Consider the following 20094-nt stretch of genomic DNA (forward strand, 5'->3'; position numbering starts at 1 on the left):
GCCTGTGCTGTTGGTATCCCATCCAAGAGAGCACTGCCAGATCCAGGACCGTGAATGTTTTCCTCTGTGTTTTCTTCTAAGAGTTGTATAATTTTAGCTTTTACGTTTAGGTCTTTGATCTTTTTTGAGTGAATTTTGTCTGTGGTGTAAAGCAAGGGTCCAACTTCATTCTTTTCCATGTGAACATCTAGTTTCCCAGCACCATTTGTTGAAAAGACTGTCCTTTCCCCATTGAATGGTCTTGGCACCCTTGTCAAAAATCAATTGGCCACGTATGTGAAGGCTTATTTCTGGGTTGTCTATTCTATTCCATTGGTCTCTATGTCTGTCTTTATGCCAATACTTCATAATTTTCATTGCTACAGCTTTGTAGTAACTTTTGAAATCAGAAAGTGTGAGACCTCCAACTTTCTCTTCTTTTGCAAGTATGGTTTGGCTATTTGGGGTCCTTTGAGATTTTATATGAATTTTAGGATGGATTTTTCTATTTCTGCAAAAGAATGTCATTGGAATTTTGATGGGGATTGCATTGAGTCCGATGATCACTTTGGGTAGTAGGGACTGACATCTTAACAATGACAATCCATGAACATGGAACATCTTTTTTTTTTTAAGATTTTTATTTATTTATTTGAGAGAGAGAGAGCACAAGCAGGGGAAGGGATAGAGGGAGAGGGAGAAGCAGGCTCCCCACTGAGCAGGGAGCCCGACAGGGGGCCCAATCCCAGAACCCTGGGATCATGACCTGAGCCGAAGGCAGACGCTGAGCCACCGAGACACCCCGGGGTCTTTTCATTTATCAGTGTCTTCTTTAATTGATTCCAGCAACATTTTATAGTTTTTAGTGTACAGATCTTTTGTCTCCTTGATTAAGTTTATTCCTATTTTATTCTTCTGATGCTATTGTAAATGGAATTATTTCCTAAATTTCCTTTTTGGATTGTTCATTGTTAGTGTGTAGAAGCACAACTGATTTTTTTTTAAAGATTTTTTTAAAAGGTTTTATTTATTTATTTGACGGGGAGAGAGAGAGAGCACAAGCAGGGGGAGCAGCAGGTAAAGGGAGAGCAAGAAGCAGACTCCCTACTGAGCAAGGAGCCCCATGTGGGGCTCAATCCCAGGACCCTGGGATCATGACCTGAGCCAGAGGCAGACGCTTAACGACTGAGCCACCCAGGCGCCCCCCCGCCTTTTTTAAAGATTTTATTTATTTCAGAGAGGGATCGTGGGGAGAGAAGCAGAGGAGGACAGAGAGGGACAAGCAGACTCTGTGCTGAGCACAGAGCCTGACGCAGGGCTCGATCTCACGACCCTGACATCATGACCTGAGCCGAAACCAAGAGTCAGACACTTAACTGACTGAGCCCGCACAGGCATCCTGAAGAACAGCTGATTTTTACATGTTGATTTTGTATCCTGTGACTTAGCTGAGTTTGTTTATTAGTTCTAATTGGCCTGCTTTTTTAGTAATCAGAGTAGTTGTCAATTTTTATTTTATTTTTTTTAAGATTTTATTCATTTATTTGAGAGAGCAAGAGAGATCACAAGCAGAGAGAAGAGGCAGAGGGAGAAGCAGACTCCTCGTTGAGCAGGGAGCCCGATGCGGGGCTTGATCCCAGGACCCTGGGACCATGACCTGAGCCGAAGGCAGATGCTTAACCAACTAGGCCACCCAGGCGCCCTAGCTGTCAATTTTTAAACCTGAGTTAGGTTCACATAAAAATCTGGACCTCCTATTTTGTCAGAAAATACTGGAAGACGTGGCATCTCTGGGCTGCCGTTCCCATGTGGCACCCACTGCCTGGAGCCTCGGAGCAGTCCTGCCCTTGGCAGAAGTGAGCGTCCTTCCTCTGACTCCCCCATGGTGGCCCGGCCTCCAGCACCCCTCCTGCCCCACGCCCTGCCTGACAGCCTCACGCAGAGACTCTGCTCGGCCTGGCCCCTCGTGCATTCAACGTTCTTTTTACATGCGTTTACTGAGCACCTGCGTGTACCAGGCGCCGTCCTAGGCACGGGGGTGTGGCACCCACACAAGAGACAGATATTGCCTTCAGGGACCTTCATGCTAACAATAGAACTCATTAAGTGCTTTACGTGTATTATCTTATTTAATCTCACTTAATCCTCCAGACATCCTCCCAGGGGCAGCCTCGTTGTCCCGATGAGGAAAGCAAGAGGCATGGCCATGTGGAGACTTCTCCACGGTTATCCAGGGGGCAGGGTGATGTCTGTATTAGAAAGCTGGAACTGGAGGGTATTACGCTGAGCGAAATAAGTCAATCAGAGAAAGACTTGTATCATATGACCTCACTGATATGAGGAATTCTTTTTTTTTTTTTTTTTTGATATGAGGAATTCTTAATCTCAGGAAACAAACTGAGGGTTGCTGGAGTGGTGGGGGGTGAGAGGGATGGGGTGGCTGGGTGATAGACATTGGGGAGGGTATGTGCCATGGTGAGCGCTGTGAATTGTGTAAGACTGATGAATCACAGACCTGTACCTCTGAAACAAATAATACATTATATGTCAAAAAAAAAGAAGATAGTAGGAAGGGAAAAATGAAGGGGGGGAAATCGGAGGTGGAGACAAACCATGAGAGACGATGGACTCTGAGAAACAAACTGAGGGTTCTAGAGGGGAGGGGGGTGGGAGGATGGGTTAGCCTGGTGATGGGTATTAAGGAGGGCACGTTCCGCACGGACCACTGGTTGTTATACGCAAACAATGAATCATGGAACACTACATCAAAAACTAATGATGTAATGTGTGGTGATTAACATAACAATAAAAAAATAAACATAGGTAGATAGATAGATGATAGATGATGATAGATCATAGATTAGATAGATGGCAAATATTTGGAAACTTTGGGAGATTTATAAATTATAAATACAAGGGGCGCCTGGGTGGCTCAGTCGTTAAGCGTCTGCCTTCGGCTCAGGTCATGATCCCAGGGCCCTGGGATCGAGCCCCACACCGGGCTCCCTGCTCGGCGGGAAGCCTGCTTCTCCCTCTCCCACTCCCCCTGCTTGTGTTCCCTCTCTCACTGTTTCTCTCTCTGTCAAATAAATAAATAAAATCTTAAAACAAAAAATTATAAATACAAAATAAAATTTTTTTTTTTTTTTAAAGATTTTATTTATTTATTTGACAGAGACACAGCAAGAGAGGGGACACAAGCAGGGGGAGTGGGAGAGGGAGAAGCAGGCTTCCTACTGAGCAGGGATCCCGATGCGGGGCTCGATCCCAGGACCCTGGGATCATGACCTGAGCCGAAGGCAGACGCTTAACAACTGAGCCACCCAGGCGCCCCCAAAATAAAATATTTTACTTTTCTAAAAAAAAAAGAAAAAAGAAAGCTGGGCAGTCCGGCCCGAGAACCCATGTGCTCAACTGCCCCTCAGTGGCAGAAGGACTCGAATGTGCAAACTTGGCAGTGGGCAGGGCAGGGTGGATGGGGTCAGATGGGCACAGTCAGTGTTCATGTGGCCACGAGTCAGGTGTCTTGCGAGGGCGCGTGTGTGGGGACAGGATGGGGTGCTTCCCAAGGCTGCCCCTCTGGCCTCTGTTTCCTTGGGGTGTTCTGGGTCCCAGGACCTCTTGCCTTTTCAGCTCAGCCACGCCTTGGTCTTGCCATTGGGAGAGCCGTCTTTTCCTCAGAAGACAGCCGGTGACCATGAGCGGGGCCTGGGGGGAGCCGGGGAGGTCGTCAGCAGGTTGTCTGGGCTGATGGGAGCAGACAGCTGAGAACACGGACCTGCGCAGGGTGGCCCCACCCTCTTCGGCACCTGCCTCTGCTGAGAGATGGGAATGCGGCTTTGGGCCAGACAGGCCCCGGCCCCCCGCTCCCACTGAGGCCCTCTGCCCCAGGCCCACGACCCAGTTTCTCTGGCTGCCCGGGAGCCTGGGCCGGGGCAGGGATGTTGCACAAACGCAGCCTGGCCCCTTCTTCAGCCCTGGGGTTGACACCAGCAGCCCGCCAGGAGCCTGCTTCTCCTTTGGCCTGGCTCTCCGCCCTTGGGAGTGTGCGCGCTGCTCCTCTTCGGTTACTTCACGTGTTTATTGAGTATCTACTGTGTGCCGGTCGCCTGCTGGGGTCGCCTGCTGGGGCCGGGGCGTCTGAGGGGTAATAGAGAAGGTCCCTCCCCTCCTCGCCTCCAGATGCAAGCACGCCGCTGACTCAGAGCTGGGGAGGGTGTGAAGGGATGCCTACAGGGGCCCTCTCCCCTGGAAGGCCTTGCTCTCCGGTCCGGTTCACCCCCAGCACCCCACTCTCTGCACTCACCGCTCCCGAAGCAGAGCCCTCTGGGTGGAGGGCAGCCGTCCCGCGCCCGAGCAGCACACATTCTCATTCCCCGGCCCCAAATGGGGCTGGCCTGCCGGGCCACCCTGCGGTGTTGGTGGCCTGTGTCCCCCCCACTGTCCGAGACGAGCCAGGAGATGACTGACACCTCTGACAAAGAGCCTTTTACAGCCTCTTGCTCGACCGCCCACCCACGCCCCCAGCCTTTTGCGGCCCCTTCCTTTTGGGGCACCCCTCAGAGGTTCCAGGCAGAGCCCGGGAGCATCCAGAGTTCAGACTGTGATGCAAGAAGGGAGCCGGAGCCTGGGCGGCGGGCGGGCGTCCTGACCCCCCGAGGGAGCAGTGGAAAACCCCGCTTTCGTGCATAGGGCCTGCGCGCCAGTGGCATGAGGGACGAGCGAGGTCGGGGCGCACCCACCTCGGCGCTGAGGAAGCGGCCTGTCTGGGGCACCTGCTCAGTGCAAGTGGGTCTTCCCGGGGCGATTTCCGAGGGAAGGAAGCGGGGGGGCGGAGGCACCCCAACCTTTCAAAGGGAGGTAGACCCACCTATTTCAGGATGGCGGAGTGTGAGAGGAATGCATGTTATTTGAGACTTAAAAATTGCCTGGAAGCACAAGGAATTTGTCGGGCATAATTGTACGGTGCAGAGACTCCGCTTTGTGGTGGTGCATTCACAATTTTGTTTCGGGATTTTTGACTTAGTACGTTGAGGAGTCTTCCTCCAGGTCACTTAAAACTTGTGAGAGACACAGCCAGAACCATAGCAGTCTGCGTGAGCACTCGCCGCGACTTACCTAACCACTCCCCTAATGCTGGGTGTCGGGGTTACTCCCAGCCTCACGGCTAAGGAATAACCCGCTGCCTTCTGCGAGCCGCCCCTCGCTCGCTGGGCTCGGAGGCCGGAGGAACAGAGCGCTGCTCACGCCAGGCTCTCGACGGAAGGGGACGCTGGAGCGGCGCAGGCCTGGTCTGTCGCTCCATTTCCTGCCCCCGCCGGCTGGCTCGGAGGAGCAGAGACCACCCTCTCCCGCCCCGGGAGACCGAGCGTGCCCCACAGACCTCGGGTGACATCCCAGCCATGTAAAATGGGGAGCTGCGACACACCCCAGCATCCCAACATCTGGCCTCTCCTGAAAGATCAGGAGTTTGGAGATGTGGGCCTGCGTGTCCCTGGCCGTGGCTGCCTCCTCCGGGGGGACCTGTGCTGCCCCTCACCTGCCTTACCTGGCTGGCCCGGCCCCTGCAGGCCACAGACTTCGTCAGCTGTCGCTTAGTAATAAGAACCCAGGGCTTCGTGGCCTGCTTGGGTAAAACCCGCCTCCTAGCCCCCCCCAGAGGGAGTCTGACTCACTGGGCCTTCTCAAGGTGAGGTGCAGTCAGGTACGGGCATCACAGAACGTTCTGCAAGAAGACCCCCAAACATGCACGGAGGAACACTGGTGGTGCCAAAGTCTTCGGCCGCATTTTTGGGTTACTTCCCGAGACGTTCCCGGAGGGGAGCTGATGCGGAATCAGGGCCTGGGGCCAGCAGGGAGGGCGGCCAGCCGGAGGACAGCTCTGGGGGAGGGCCACTGTCCTGGGATGTGTTGGCATCGTGGTGGCTTCCCCTGCCCCGGGCTCTGGCTGAGCCAGGCCACCCCTGCCTCCTGATGGGGTGCGCACCCCCTTCTCTGCTGGCCCCAGCTCTGCAGCAAGGCAGACTGGGAGCTGGGGGTGGGGGTGGGGGACACAGGTCTGAGATGCGCCCTGGTTGCTGGTAGACCTGTCTGCACAGGCTGACTTGCCAGGAACCCCTTGAATGGAAGAATCTAGGGTCTAGGCAAAGACCGATCTAGGTTTTGCAGCGTCGACTTTATACAATTCTTTCAAGGAAAAGAATATAAAATTACAAATACCTAAGTAGACACAGGCCACGGCGAGGACCGGTGCAAGGCAGGGGTCCTGAGGGTCGGCCTCCTGAGTCTGGCGTGGGCTCAGAGTGGTGCAGGGGTCACCTCTGCTGTGCTTGCTCCCCACTTTCCCGAGAGCCCAGGCTACCTGGGTCTTGCGGCGGGTGAGGGTGCTGAAGGCTGTTGGCACGGGGCAGGTGTCTCTCACCTGGAGTCCCAGGTGCCCTGATGCTTGAACACAGGGAGGGCAGGGGCTGAGAGATCAGGCCTGGGTGTGGCTGGAGGTGAGGAACGAGGCTCACCGTGACCGTGGCTTTGTGCCGGCAGGTGGAAAACCTGAAGGAGAAGCTCATTAGCCAGGCCCAGGAAGTGAGCCGCCTTCGATCAGAGCTGGTGAGGCTCAACACTGACGTCTTAAGGTCGGGGTTGCTGGGGGGGGGCTGACCCGGCCTTGTGCAGACTGACCCTGCCAGATGGGGTGTGGGACCCCATCTCTCCAGAGCCCTCATGTCCAGCCCAAGTGGGGGCCACATCTACGCCCAGCAGACTGCCATTGGGCCGGGGAGATGCTCCCCGAATACTTGTCACCACTCACTAGGCCCTCAGAGACCGTGTGACCCCAAAGGGAGAGAGGTTAATTCTCGTCTGCTGATGTAAAATAGGAGTGTGAACTCTGTGTATAAATACGACTTTCTTGTTACTTTCACACTCAGGAAAATAGAATGAGAGGGGCGGGTGAAGGCCGTCCCTCCGGCTCCCCTTCTCTCCTCTGTCTTCGCCTTCTGTCCCTCTTGAGCTCCTGCTCTCTTCCCTCCGTTGCCTGCCTTTCTTTTTCTTTCTCTCCTCTCTCTCCACCTCTCCTCCTCTCTCCCCCGCCCCTTGTCCCCCCTCCGCCTCCCCACTCTTTGCTTCCCAGGTCTGCCCTGGCCACATGCGCCCCCTGTGCCCCGGCTCTCTGCAGGGGGGCACGGACTTGGAGAAGCACCGCGACCTGCTGGTGGTGGAGAATGAGCGGCTGAGGCAGGAGATGCGGCGCTTCGAGGCCGAGGTGCAAGAGCTGCGGGCCAAGGCGGCGGCCCCCTGCGCGGGCTGTGAGCACAGCCAGGTGAGCGGGCCGGCGGCCCCAGCTGCTCCCGGAGGGCTGGGTCCCGAACGGCGGCCCCGCTTCCTCGCGCTGACCCCTGCCTGCTCGTCCGTCCTTCCCTCTGTCCCGCCCCCCCACCACCTGCAGGAGAGCGCCCAGCTCCGGGACAAGCTGTCGCAACTGCAGCTGGAGGTGGCCGAGAACAAGGGCATGCTGTCCGAGCTGAACCTGGAGGTGAAGCAGAAGACCGACCGGCTGGCCGAGGTCGAGCTGCGGCTCAAGGACTGCCTGGCCGAGAAGGCGCAGGAGGAGGAGCGGCTGAGCCGGCGACTGCGGGACAGCCACGAGACCATCGCCAGCCTGCGGGCCCAGTCGCCGCCCATCAAGGTGAGCCTCCGGCGGTGGCCACGCGCGGGGCCCTTGCCCTCTTGGCCCCTGGCGCCCAGGGCGGGGCCGCGCCGAGCAGGGGGCTTGTCTTGGTGAATGAGTGAGGGCAAGTGGTTGGAGCAATCGTCCCAGGTCGGGGCTCAGTCTTGCCCCTCCTCCCCCTTCCTGCTGTCTGGGGCCGGTCACGCAGTAGGCGGGCATCCGGCGCCCGAGGCTTGAGCTGCCCGCGCCTGCCGGCCATGGGTGTGGGGCATCGCGAGATTCTGCCCTCGTCTTGGCCCTTCTTGTCGGTTCTGTGCCCCGGCTGGGGCCGCAGCCAGGCTCTTGGTGGGCTTCCTGAAATGACAGGATTCCCGGAGGCCCTGCAGCGCCCTGGAAAGCCGGGACCTTGAAGCTCCTCCGGTTTTCTTCTGGGCGCTCTGGGTGGGATGTCCCTGAGGGTCCCCTCCTGCGGCCAGCTGCGTCCCCGGGTCGGGCCGAGGCACCCTCGCACCTCCACGGGCCTGTCCCGCCCGCCCCCCGCAGTACGTCATCAGGACCGTGGAGGTGGAGTCGTCCAAGGCCAAGCAGGCCCTCAGCGAGTCCCAGGCCCGGAACCAGCACCTGCAGGAGCAGGTGGCCATGCAGAGGCAGGTGCTGAAGGAGATGGAGCAGCAGCTGCACAGCTCACACCAGCTGACGGCGCAGCTCCGGGCGCAGGTGCGCAGGCCGCCGGGGGGGGGCGCCGGGGGGGCCCGCAGAGGCGGCGTCAGTACAGGGCAGCGGGTCAGCACGCGGGGGGCCCACGGACCTGGGTTCCAGGCCCTTCTCTCCCTGCTGCCTGGGAGACCCGGGCCAGGCTTTGTCTACGTCTCTGTTTCCTCATCTGTGAACCGATGTGCTCGCAGAACGCGCCTCCCGCGCGCGCCCAGGGACATGATCCCGAGTCTCCTCACACAGGGCCCAGCACACACGTTCTCGGAAAGGGCCCGGTCACTACTGTAACAAGTGCTCTCCCCTGCTCTCCTGGGGCCTGTGGCTTGTGCCCCAGTCATGGGCCAGGACACCAGGCGGGTGCGGGGCTGATGAAGGAAGGAGCTGCACGGAGCTCACAGACCTTTCCGGGAGCGAGATGGCCATCTGCCCCCTCCCGTGTGCGTGTTTGTGCCGACGCGTGGGGCGCGCCGTTCGCTCACGTGCGCGTGTGGGGTAAGGCGCGGGCCTTCTTTCTGGCACCCACCCCCTGCCTCCCGAGCCCCATGCTGAGCCTCTGGCCTGGGCCGTCAGATCGCCATGTACGAGTCAGAGCTGGAGCGGGCGCACGGGCAGATGCTGGAGGAGATGCAGTCCCTGGAGGAAGACAAGAACCGGGCCATCGAGGAGGCCTTTGCCAGAGCCCAGGTAGAGATGAAGGCTGTGCACGAGAACCTGGCAGGTGAGCCGGCCGGCTGGGCCCTGCCCTCTCCCCCTGCTGCAGCCCGTCCCCCTGTCCACCTTACACCTCTCATGTCCCCCAAGGGGTCCGGACCAACCTGCTGACGCTGCAGCCAGCGCTGCGGACCCTCACCAACGACTACAATGGGCTCAAGCGGCAGGTGCGCGGCTTTCCCCTGCTCCTGCAGGAGGCCCTCAAGAGCGTCAAGGCCGAGGTGAGTGCGGCAGGCTCGGAGAGGCCCTGGAGCCCAGGGCTCCATTCCTGTTGCCAGCGAAGCCGCCAGGCAACAGCTCTCCTCCCCCCACCCACGCAGACTGAAAAACAGACTGGTCAGGGGCAGGTATTTCAGTATTTCTCTTATGACTATTTTTTATTTTATTTTTTTAGAGTTGGGGGGAGGAGGGGCAGAGAGAGAATCTAAGCAGGCTCCATGCCCAGCGCAGAGCCCAACGCGGGGCTCGATCTCACGACCCTGAGATCATGACCTGAGCCGAAATCAAGTCAGGCGCTTAACCGACTGAGCCCCCGAGGCGCCCTTATTATGACTCTTTAAACCAAGCATGCAACATATATCCTTGTATTTTAAACATGCTACATATATTCTTACATCGGTTAGTTTTAATTTTCTTAAGCTGTGCTTGTACAGCATGAGAATAGCCAGCTTCTCTGAAGTGCCTCCTACATGTGAAGCCTTTTATAGCTGTCAGCTCCTTGAATCGGTAGCGCGGCCCTGCAGGGTGGAGAGACTGATGTATTTCCGGAATAGAAAATCGTTCTTTTTCTGTAGAAAAATTATGTCAACAACACATGGACATAGTAGAAAGTTCAAGCCATGCACAAGGGCATCAGATGAAAAGGAAGGGGACCCTCTCTGCCGCCCTGGCCCGCGCTCCCCAGAGGCGGTGTCTGTCAGGATCGCCCCCCGCCCCCACCGGGCGTTCTGAGCTCCTGAAGCCTGTGGGTGTATTTGGGTGCAGAAACACACCCTTCTTTTTTTTTTTTTTTAAAGATTTTATTTATTTATTTGAGAGAGAGAGAATGAGAGACAGAGAGCATGAGAGGGAGGAGGGTCAGAGGGAGAAGCAGACTCCCTGCCGAGCAGGGAGCCCGACGCGGGACTCGATCCCGGGACTCCAGGATCATGACCTGAGCTGAAGGCAGTTGCTTAACCAACTGAGCCACCCAGGCGCCCAGAAACACACCCTTCTACCCGACAGAGGGGAACATCTTCATCTGTGGTCTGCATTTTGCTGCTTTCCCCTATGAAGTGTGACTTGGAGATCATTACCGCCCAGGTGCTACCGATCCACAGACCAGATGGTGTCATTCCCATTTTACAGATGAGAAAAATGAGATGTGATGACTGAACTAGTTGCCTTGGGTCCCCCAGCTGCTCAGGGGTAGAGCTAGAATTTGGCTCCGGCTGAATCATATTATAGTCAGGTGCTAGTCCTGGGGAGTGAGGGCGGAGTCCTGGCTGTTTGCGTCGTTAGAGCAACCTTGAGCCACTGGCTTAGTCTCTCTGAGGCTCAGTTTATTCCTCTGTGAAATGGGCCTGGCGGCCGTACGTCCCCACGGGGGCTGTTGGAAGGAGCTGACATGTGACAGCACGCATCAAGGACTCAGCCCAGGGCAGGAGCGTGGTAAGCCGGGTTGGCGGACCAGCCCCCGACAGCACTGTGCGCCCCCCTGCCAGATCGGCCAGGCCATCGAGGAGGTCAACAGCAACAACCAGGAGCTCCTGCGCAAGTACCGCCGGGAGCTGCAGCTGCGTAAGAAGTGCCACAATGAGCTCGTGCGGCTGAAAGGTAAGGGCTGCGGGGAGGCTGGGGGCGCCCCGACCTGGCTCCGAGCTGATGCTGCCCTTCCCCCCAGCCCAGGGCCTTGGAGCCTGCACCCTGTCGCCGAGGGGCTACTGTAGCTCCCACTCTCGGTAGATAGGGAAACCCCGGGCCCACAGAAGTCAGGGAACTGGCTGCAACGCGCATGGCTACCAGATGGTCCACCCTGGATGTGGACTTTGTTCGGTCCTACTCTGAAGCCCTCACCCCGGTGCCCGCGGCAGGCCACCCCCAGGCCCCGGGAGGGCCCCAGCGGGGGTAGGGAAGCCCTGGGTGGTGGGGGGCTGGAAGACTGCTTGTTCTGACCAAGGGCCTGCTGACGGCACGGAGGGCAAGGGAGGGCTGCTCTTGCCGGTGCTGTTCCAGACACTGAGACACGGCCGTGGGCCCGCAGATGCTCTTGCTGCCCTCACAGTGCTCACTGCAGCTGGGGGAGCAGACGGTGATCTGTAACCGCCCGGAGAAGCCCGACACTGCCCCTGTTACCGGGGCGGGGGAGGGGCTCTAAGAGCCCCTCGGTGTTTGACAGTGGGGGGTGTTGCAGGGCTTCCTGGAGGAGGTGAAGCCGCAGCTGAGGCCTGGATAGTGAGTTGCAGTGTACAGGTGAAGGGGAAGGTAGGGGCACGCTGGCTGTCGCGGGGAGTTTGTTCTTCATCCTAGGAGCACTGAGATCCCGCGGAAGGGCTTGAGGCAAGGGGATGGCACAATCTGCGCCCCCAGGCCCCCCAGAGCTGCCTTGTTGCCCGTCCCCAATCCATGTGCTGCTCGTCCACCTGCTGTCTGGTTCTCTTTGCCAACTGATTCCCAAGCCCTGTCCGGGCGTCCACGAAGCCCTTTTAGCATGACAGAACAACTCTTGGCTTACTGGGGCCCACGCCCCTCACTGGATAGAGGAAACTGAAGTCCAGAGATACAGAGTGTCCATTTGGTAGCCCACCCGGACTGGGGGCAGTGCCTGAGCCCCACAATTGACCTTGCCTCCCTTCCCCGACGTGAAGCTCCCACTCTCAGCCGGTTTGCCCAGGAAGAAAGTGCACTGATACATGAATTCATGATAGTGTGAGTGACTGATAACAGCGTTGTGGGCGGCCTTGCTCAGAAGGCTAGGCCTTCCTGAGCCACCAGGCTTCCCAGGACACCAAAGGACGCCAGTGGGGAGGCAGTCTGATCTTGACCCAGCCTGTACGTACCCTTCTATCCTCCCCACACAATCCAGGGAACATCAGGGTGATTGCTCGTGTCCGGCCAGTCACCAAAGAGGACGGGGAAGGACCCGATGCGACCAATGCTGTGACCTTCGATGCCGACGACGACTCCATCATCCACCTGCTGCACAAAGGAAAGCCTGTATCCTTTGAGCTGGACAAGGTCTTCTCCCCGCGGGCCTCACAGCAGGACGTGAGTGTGGCCCTGTGGGGATACGGACAGAGCAGTGGAGGGGGGGGTTACACACAGGGAGAGATGATGGGGGCATGGACAGAAAGAAATTTTAAGAGTGGGAGAGACAGGTTGGAGAAGCTTGGGGTGCTGGAATGCCTCGCTTCTTCCACTGGAGGAGAGGAGAGTGGGAAGCTAAGACAGGCTGAGAAGCCTCTGCAGGGCGGAGATTCAAGGACAGCCTATGGCACCTACGCTGTTCCTCCCACCCTTACAGCCCCACCCAGTATTGGGGCCCCTCCCACCCACGTGCCCATGCCCACCCATAGGGCCCCCTCCCACCCTTACAGCCCCACCCCCTATGGGGCCCCTCCCACCCACGTGCCTATGCCCACCCACAGGGCTCCTCCCACCCTTACAGACCCGCCCACTACTGGGGGCCCTCCCACCCACGTGCCCATGCCCACCCACAGGGCCCACCCACCCTTATAGACCCGCCCACTATTGGGGGTCCCTCCCATCCCTACCGACCCGCCCACTATTGGGGCCCCTCCCACCCACGTGCCCATGCCCACCCATAGGGCCCCCTCCCACCCTTGCAGACCCGCCCACTATTGGGGCCCCTCCCACCCACGTGCCCATGCCCACCCATAGGGCCCCTCCCACCCTTATAGGCCCGCCCACTATTGGAGCCCCTCCCACCCACGTGCCCATGCCCACCCACAGGGCCCCTCCCACCCACGGAGCCCCTCCCCCACACACAGCCCCGCCCACCCACCTGACCCTGGGGGGCGTTGCTTCTCCTGCCGGGAGCACAGGGCTCAATCCGCGGGTCTTCCTAGGATTCCCACGCTGAGCTGCAGAGCCCTCAGCCCGTCGGAGACCCGTGGTCTCAGCCGCGTTCTTCTCTCCTCTCTGCCAGGGCTGACCGGCCAGGCCTGTCCCGCCTGTCCCGCCTGTCCCTGTGCTTGGCCTCACCTTGACCCCGTCCTCTGTCTGCCAGCAGGCAGGCAGGCTGCAGGAGGCGCCAGACACATGCTGGCCTCCGCCTTCATTTTGCCGAGCTCTCCGTTAGCGTGGGAGAAGCTAGAGGTGGGGTCCCTGAGCTCCAGGGCCGGGCAGCCCTTCCTCAGGCGCTGGCGGGCAGGAGACACTGCCCTGTCGTCCCTTCAGTCTTGGCACCCTGATTGCCCACTGAGGGCTGCTGTAAGTGACCCATTAGGCACAAATTCTTCCACAGTGAGCGGCTTGCCAGTAACAGTACCCGCTGTGTTACTGCTGAAGGAGAGAGCGCTCGGGGGAGGTGGCAGGACCTAGAGCTGGTGGGGGGCCCCCGGGGGGCTCGCCATCTCCATCCCACGTCCCCTCCACAGGTGTTCCAGGAGGTGCAAGCCCTGATCACCTCCTGCATCGACGGCTTCAACGTCTGTATCTTCGCCTACGGCCAGACGGGTGCCGGCAAGACATACACGATGGAGGTGGGTACCCGCTGCAGGGGGCAGGGGTTCCACCGGTGAGGAGTACCCCCTTGCTGCCCTCGTGGCTTCGGGGTTCCGGCGGTACGGGAGCAGAGCTGGTAGTCGTCTGTGTTAGCCCGGAGGCACCAGGCCTGAAGAGGGGCGCCTTGCCCAGGAGGACCTGAGCCGGTCCCGGCGGGCATGGGGCGGGGCACGCGCACTGCCCACAGACTCCGGCATCACAGGGATCCCCGCCTGAGGTCCGAGCCCAGGCCAGACCACCTGTATGTGTCTCGGGATGGGCTTTCATTGTCCCTCCACGCATTTATTGGGCTCCCGCTGTATAGCTGCCCGGTGCTGGGCCCTGGGGTGTTAGGATGAATGCGGGCAGGCTCTGCTGCCAGGGCCAGGGCAGGGCCTCGTCTCCCCGCCTGTGGCCAAGCCCCCTCGGGGCGGAGTGGCGGGAGAGGGAGCATTGAGAGGAGGAAGAATCTCAACTGTAGGTAAAAATGCAAGGTGGTCCCTGGGGGTGTCTCTGGTTTGTTAGCATTTCCCCAGCTGAGGGGGTGCTGTGGGGTTCTCTGCGAGGGGGTGAGGACAGGTGTCCCAGTGTCTGGACAGGGCACCTACCGGGGAGGCTGCCATGGTGGCTTTTTCTTCCCAGTCTGGACCCTGCTGTTGCCCTAGTTCTGGGATTGATGAGACTGGTTAGTGGGGGGCAGGCCAAGCAAGATGGTGGGGGGGAGGAGAGGGGGGAGGGGTGGACTCCTAACTCTCTCGGGTGCTCACAGTTGGGGTGACCTCCAGGAGCATCTCTCCTCCAACAATACCTGCCGAGGCCCATGTACACGGGGCGCTGTTCTGGGGGCCGGGCACAGCTGTGACCACAGAGTGTCTGCCCCCGCGAGCCGCCCGCCAGTGGGGAGACAGCAGTGCCCACAACAAATCAGGCTGTGTCCTGTCAGGTGCCAGGGAGGAAACTTAAAGCCGAGTATGAGGAATCAGCCGTGAGGGAGGGATCAGGCCTTTGGAGGGAAGATGAAGCCACCTGCCCGAGGAAGTGATATTGGAGCCAGCCATGGGGGCCTGTGGGGAAGAGCATCCCAGGCACGGGGATCAGCAGGGCTGAGGCCACAAGGCCGGAGGCAAGGAGGCCGAGCCACAGAAGTGGAAGGGGGTGAGGGCTGATACATAAGGGGAGGTAACAGCTCAGGTGAGTACTCCAGGTTTCTTTCTAGAAGGGCTGGCCAGCCCATCTGGCGCCAGCGCACTGTGGCTCTCCTGTGCCCCCCTCCCACCACCCACAGAGCCCAGCTCGTGGCCTCCCTGACACGGGCCACCCTCTGGGCGGCGGCAGGCAGATCGTAGGTTCCCAGTGCCCCCTCCCAGGGGGCCCCCAGGAGCAGGTATGCACCTGGCGCTCAGCAGCACATAACCCAGGGCTCTGCTCTGAGTCTCAGGCTAGTCCTGGTAAGGCAGTGCCATGGAAAGGTGGGGGAAACTGAGGCCCAAGAGAGTGACGTTGCTTGTGGCTAGGAGAGGATGTTTGGGGGGCAGACCAGGAGGCAGGTGGAAGCTTTGGGCGGGGCGGCTGGTCTGAGTGGTCGCCAGAGGGGGAGGGGGCCACAGACCCCCCACAAGCATCGGCACGGCCCACCCCTTGAGGATCGGGAGAGGCGTGGCTCACTGGGGCCTTGCTTCTGCCCCCAGGGGACCCCCGAGAACCCTGGCATCAACCAGCGGGCCCTACAGCTGCTCTTCTCCGAGGTGCAAGAGAAGGCGTCGGCCTGGGAGTACACCATTACGGTCAGCGCAGCCGAGATCTACAACGAGGCCCTCAGGTGGGAGGGCCGTGCGTGGCCATGCGGGAGCAAGTCAGGGCCCCGTGTCCTGCTTCAGCCCGGTGCTGGGTGGTCCCAGGCCCCTGGCCCACCCCGATCAGACCCAGGTGCTCCTTTTCCCTCCGAGTCTACCCGTTCTCCCTGCAGGCTACACCGGGTGCTGAGAAACAAGAGTGGGGATTTGGGGGGCCCTGCCCGCAAGAGCTCAGTGCCCCGTGGGGGCAGGATAATGCCACCACGGGACCTTTGGGGAGCGGACTGAGTGCAGGGCAGGAGCTAGAGAGGAGAGAGGCTTAGCCCAGTGGTTAAGGAAGGCTTCCTGAAGGTGTGATGGGGTGGGAGAACATTCTAGGTGGAGGGGGTGGGCGGGGTGCAGTGCAAGCAGAGGCAGAAGTGGGAGGAGGGAGTGACCGTGCACCCTGTCCCTGCAGGGACCTGCTGGGGCAGGAGCCCCAGGAGAAGCTGGAGATCCGGCTGTGCCCAGACGGCAGCGGGCAGCTGTACGTGCCGGGGCTGACCGAGTTCCAGGTGCAGAGCGTGGACGACATCAACAAGGTACAAGGCTGGGGGGTCGAGGGGGGCGGCGGGGACGCGCTGGGGAGACCCCGCCCACAAGCCGAGCTGGAGCAGGACGCGTGGGTTTCCGATGCAGCCTCTGCCAGGGCCCCAGGCCTGGGGGACACCCCCTCCCAGGGGTCCTCGGGGATGCCCCCCCTGCTCCCCACCAGGTGTTTGACACCCCCTCCCAGGGGTCCTGGGGATGGGGTGATTCCAGAGCCCTCCCTGCTCCCCACCAGGTGTTTGAGTTCGGCCACACTAACCGGACGACGGAGTTCACCAACCTGAACGAGCACAGCTCCCGCTCGCACGCCCTGCTCATCGTGACGGTGCGCGGAGTGGACTGCAGCACTGGCCTCCGCACCACGGGTGAGTGAGGCCGCGGGCCGCCGGCCGGAGGACCCCTGGCTCCCGCCCCCACCCGGCGGCGGCCTTGACCTCCCTGGTGCCCTCCCCGCAGGGAAGCTGAACCTGGTGGACCTGGCGGGCTCAGAGCGCGTGGGCAAGTCGGGGGCCGAGGGCAGCCGCCTGCGGGAGGCCCAGCACATCAACAGGTCGCTGTCAGCCCTGGGGGATGTCATTGCTGCCCTGCGCTCCCGCCAGGGCCATGTGCCCTTCCGCAACTCCAAGCTCACCTACCTGCTGCAGGACTCGCTCAGCGGGGACAGCAAGACGCTCATGGTGGTGCAGGTGAGGCCCTCCGCTGGGCCGGGCGGGCTGGCCGGCACCACGCCTGGGGACCCCCTTCGCCTGTGACTCACGTACCCCGGGCGGTGCGGGGAAGGGACCCTGGTCCTCAGCAGCTCCAAAGTCCATGCGCACGCTGCCCCCTCCAGTTCTGAGGGGGAGGCCTGCTGGCCTGGATGGGGAGTGAGCTCTCGTGTCCCCTAGGTGTCCCCCGTGGAGAAGAACACCAGCGAGACGCTGTACTCCCTGAAGTTTGCTGAGAGGGTGCGCTCTGTGGAGCTGGGCCCTGGGTCCCGCAGGGCAGAGCTCGGGTCCTGGTCCAGCCAGGAGCATCTGGAGGTATGGTGACTGCCACAGCTGCATCTTGGGCTGGCACGTCCAGGTCATGGGTAGGAGGGACGGTCTGGGGTGGGGAACGGCCGAGGGAAGAGGCCAGAGGGGGAGGAGCCAGAACTTGAACCCAGGAGCCTCTATTTATTTTAACGATTTTATTTGAGAGAGCACGAGCACGAGCACGGGGCTGGGAAGCGGGAGAAGGAGACTCTCCGCTGAGCAGGGAGTCTGATGCGGGGCTTGGTCCCAGGACCCTGGGATCATGACCTGAGCTGAAGGCAGACGCTTAACCGACTGAACCACCCAGGAATCCCGGCCAGGAGCCTCTTTAGTCTCAATACTTCTTGGCCTCAGAAATACCCGTGGCCGTCCTCAGCTGGCTGGGGGGGGGGGGGGGGGGGGGGGGCTGCAGGCTGGCACACAGGTGCTCAGGAGTAACTCATTCCCTTCTTTACATACATTATCTCAGGTAATTCTTGCAGTAACTGAGGCGGGGCTATCCTCATCACGCCCATTTTGCAGATGAGCAGTTTCAGGAGGCTGGAGAGGGGAACGGGGGGAGGGGAGCACAGTGGAGGTGGGGAGCCAGGGCAGCATAGCCCCCGCCCACCTGCTTGCCCCCTGCCCACAGTGGGAGCCAGCTTGCCAGACCCCACAGCCCTCAGCACGAGCACACTCAGTCCCCGGCTCTGGGACCACCAGCCGCCCAGGCTCAATCCGGAGGAAGCTGCAGCCCTTGGGTGAGCCTTTGGGGAGTGGGCCAGTGTGTGTGTGGGGGCGGGGGTGAGCCTCCCCCACAGGTGGATAGCCACTGGACTGCCCTTGCCTGAATGAACTTTTTGTTTTCCTTTTCAAGTTTGTAAAACTCATGCAGAACCTGTTTTACAACCTTCTCTGGCCCTGGGAAGTAGTTAGGGCAGGCAGTGCTAGGCCCATTTTACAGATGGGAAAACCAAAGGCCCCTTGGAGAGGGAGTAGTGTGAGGAGGAACCCAGCCCTTGGGACTCCTAACTTGAGGGCCAGGACGCAATTCTCTGAGGCTGGGCTCAAGCCACACATCTCCCAAAGCAGGCCAGGCACCCCTGCCCTGGGCCTTGGTTTCTGGGGAGGGTGGGGCACAGGGCCCACCCATGTCCCAGGTGAGGAGTGAGCCCAGCCCCCTGTGTGGTCCCACTCACAGAGGGGCCTGGCCAGGGCTGGATCCGAGGAAGCAGGGGCCTTAGGGTCCCGGGGAGTCCTGGCCCCAGGAAAGCCCACCAGTGAGACACCTGTCGCTTTGATTTCAGCCTGACGGCTGGGGCTGCAGAGTCTCCAGGTGAGTGTGGGGCCAGCCCCCCCCGCCCCCCGCCCGCCTGGCCCCCTTCGGTTGCAGGGCTGTGCCTGGGAGAGGGCTGCTCAGGGCGGGGCCTGTCCTGCTGCCCCTGCTGTCATTGTGCTTCTGCCTGGCTCCCCCCCGTCCGCATACGCCGAGGCTCACGAAGCCTCTCTCCCCCTCCTGCAGGGAAGTCTAGGCCGGTGCCTGTGTGACGGACGTGGCCCCCTTGCCAGCCCGGGGACGGGGGCCTGAGGCCTTGCCGGCCTGCTCCTGCTGTAGCAACAGAGCCCAGGAGCTGCAGGCCGGAGCGGAGGCAGCCCTTCTGCCTCGTACCTGCTCAGAGATGAGAAAACCTGGTCAGAAGGAAATGGTCTCCTGGCAGTGGCTGTGGGTGCAGGAGGCATGGGCTGGAAGGGCAGGGATGGCCCACTCCGCCTGGCAGGCCAGGCCTCTCCCAGCCTCTCCCCAGGCCTGGCCCTGTCTGTAACGGGTGGGCTGAGGAGCCCCCCCGGAAGGCACAGGGACCATGGGATCTGGGCAGTTGGTGGGCATCCTGGGGCAGCCCTGGCCCCACTCCCCTCCAAGGCAGGCCCCCGTGCTCGGTTTGTATATAGTGTTCCTAGGTGTACATAGGAAGCCGGGCTGTATTTATGGCTGGCGGGAGGCCAGTGGGCGGGGATTCTGCTGCTCCCCTCGTCGGCCTGCCACCAGGCTCTCTCCTTGCTCACTGGCCTCTTGCCATTTCCCCCCTCTGAAATCCTATTTAAGAACTTTTGGAAGCTTAGCCATTTTTACTTATTAAAATAAAAACCTTTTTACACAAGTACAGTCTGCAAGAGTTGGTCTCCTGAGCCCCTGGTCAGACCACAGGGACGAGCCCTGACCCCCGGACCCCCCCCCCCCCCCCTCCCAGCAACACGCTATGCTATAGCTGGGAAACTGGCCTGAGAACCACAGCCCGCAGGCCTGGCCTGGCCTGGCTCCCCGCCTGCCTTAGGCCCTGGCCTTGCCCGTAGTGAACTGGCTGTAGGTGAGCACCCCCCCTCCCCCCAGTGCTACAAGACCCCCAAGCACAAGCTCAGTGACAGCCCCCCCCCCAGCCGGCCCCCCGCCCCACCATGGGGGGTTGTGCTGGCCTGCACCTGGTCTCGGCCTTGGCGGGGAATGCGCACAGGGGCTCAGTGGGGCCCTCTCTCCAACTGCGGCAAATCTACCAGCTGCTGCCACAGGAACAGAAGGGATCCGCACTGGCCGATCCTGCGGGGAGGGAAAGCTGGTCAGAGCCCTCACTGGAGGAGAGGGCCGCTGCCCCTGTCCCTGGAGGCCTCCGGGAGGGCGGCAGGGAGGGTGGTGGGCTCCGGCGGCCAAGCCTGCGAGGCTGGGGTCCTGGCACCAGGAAGTATACAGCTGTCGGCTGGCCCTGGAGGCGTCCACCGGACAGCTGGGAGTGTGGCTGAGACAGGGGACGGGCTGGTGGGGCCCGCCCCTCATCTGTCTCCCTCAGCCACGAAAGGGGGAGTTGCCACCACCTCCCCCCCCCCCCCCCCCCCCGCAGTGCCCTGAGCTTGCCCCTTCCTGCAGGCTTGGCACTCCGCTGCCCCCTGCTGG

General features: G+C 60.6%; 1 protein-coding gene and 1 long non-coding RNA gene across 10 annotated transcripts in view; one reads left to right on the top strand and one right to left on the bottom strand.

Annotated features, from left to right (window-relative positions):
- KIFC3 (kinesin family member C3) overlaps positions 1 to 19309 on the top strand; it is a 39292-nt gene extending 19983 nt beyond the window's left edge. For 4 of the 9 annotated variants that reach the window (XR_004925176.2, XR_004925177.2, XR_004925179.2 and 1 more), the window contains 17 exons: positions 6520 to 6585; positions 7109 to 7297; positions 7424 to 7663; positions 8189 to 8362; positions 8930 to 9077; positions 9161 to 9291; positions 10774 to 10885; positions 12135 to 12316; positions 13669 to 13773; positions 15463 to 15593; positions 16025 to 16148; positions 16391 to 16520; positions 16612 to 16841; positions 17043 to 17177; positions 17803 to 17911; positions 18352 to 18486; positions 18673 to 19309. Coding sequence is in view for 3 of the 9 variants with exons in the window: in XM_036117514.2 (XP_035973407.2) it covers positions 6520 to 6585; positions 7109 to 7297; positions 7424 to 7663; positions 8189 to 8362; positions 8930 to 9077; positions 9161 to 9291; positions 10774 to 10885; positions 12135 to 12316; positions 13669 to 13773; positions 15463 to 15593; positions 16025 to 16148; positions 16391 to 16520; positions 16612 to 16841; positions 17043 to 17177; positions 17803 to 17911; positions 18673 to 18698 (2232 nt within the window). In the remaining 6 variants the exon portion in view is untranslated. The remainder of the gene's footprint in view (positions 1 to 6519; positions 6586 to 7108; positions 7298 to 7423; positions 7664 to 8188; positions 8363 to 8929; positions 9078 to 9160; positions 9292 to 10773; positions 10886 to 12134; positions 12317 to 13668; positions 13774 to 15462; positions 15594 to 16024; positions 16149 to 16390; positions 16521 to 16611; positions 16842 to 17042; positions 17178 to 17802; positions 17912 to 18351; positions 18487 to 18672) is intronic. The other 5 variants (XR_004925175.2, XR_004925180.2, XM_036117515.2 and 2 more) reach the window with 4 other exon arrangements.
- Positions 9678 to 12244, bottom strand: LOC144380325 (uncharacterized). Its single transcript, XR_013444415.1, has 2 exons — positions 12109 to 12244; positions 9678 to 9807 (listed from the first exon to the last, which is right to left on the bottom strand). It is a non-coding gene; the product is annotated as an uncharacterized LOC144380325 (long non-coding RNA).
- Positions 19310 to 20094: the final 785 nt, after the last annotated feature.

Source organism: Halichoerus grypus, chromosome 15 (assembly GCF_964656455.1).
Source record: "Halichoerus grypus chromosome 15, mHalGry1.hap1.1, whole genome shotgun sequence".
Taxonomy (NCBI): domain Eukaryota; kingdom Metazoa; phylum Chordata; class Mammalia; order Carnivora; family Phocidae; genus Halichoerus; species Halichoerus grypus.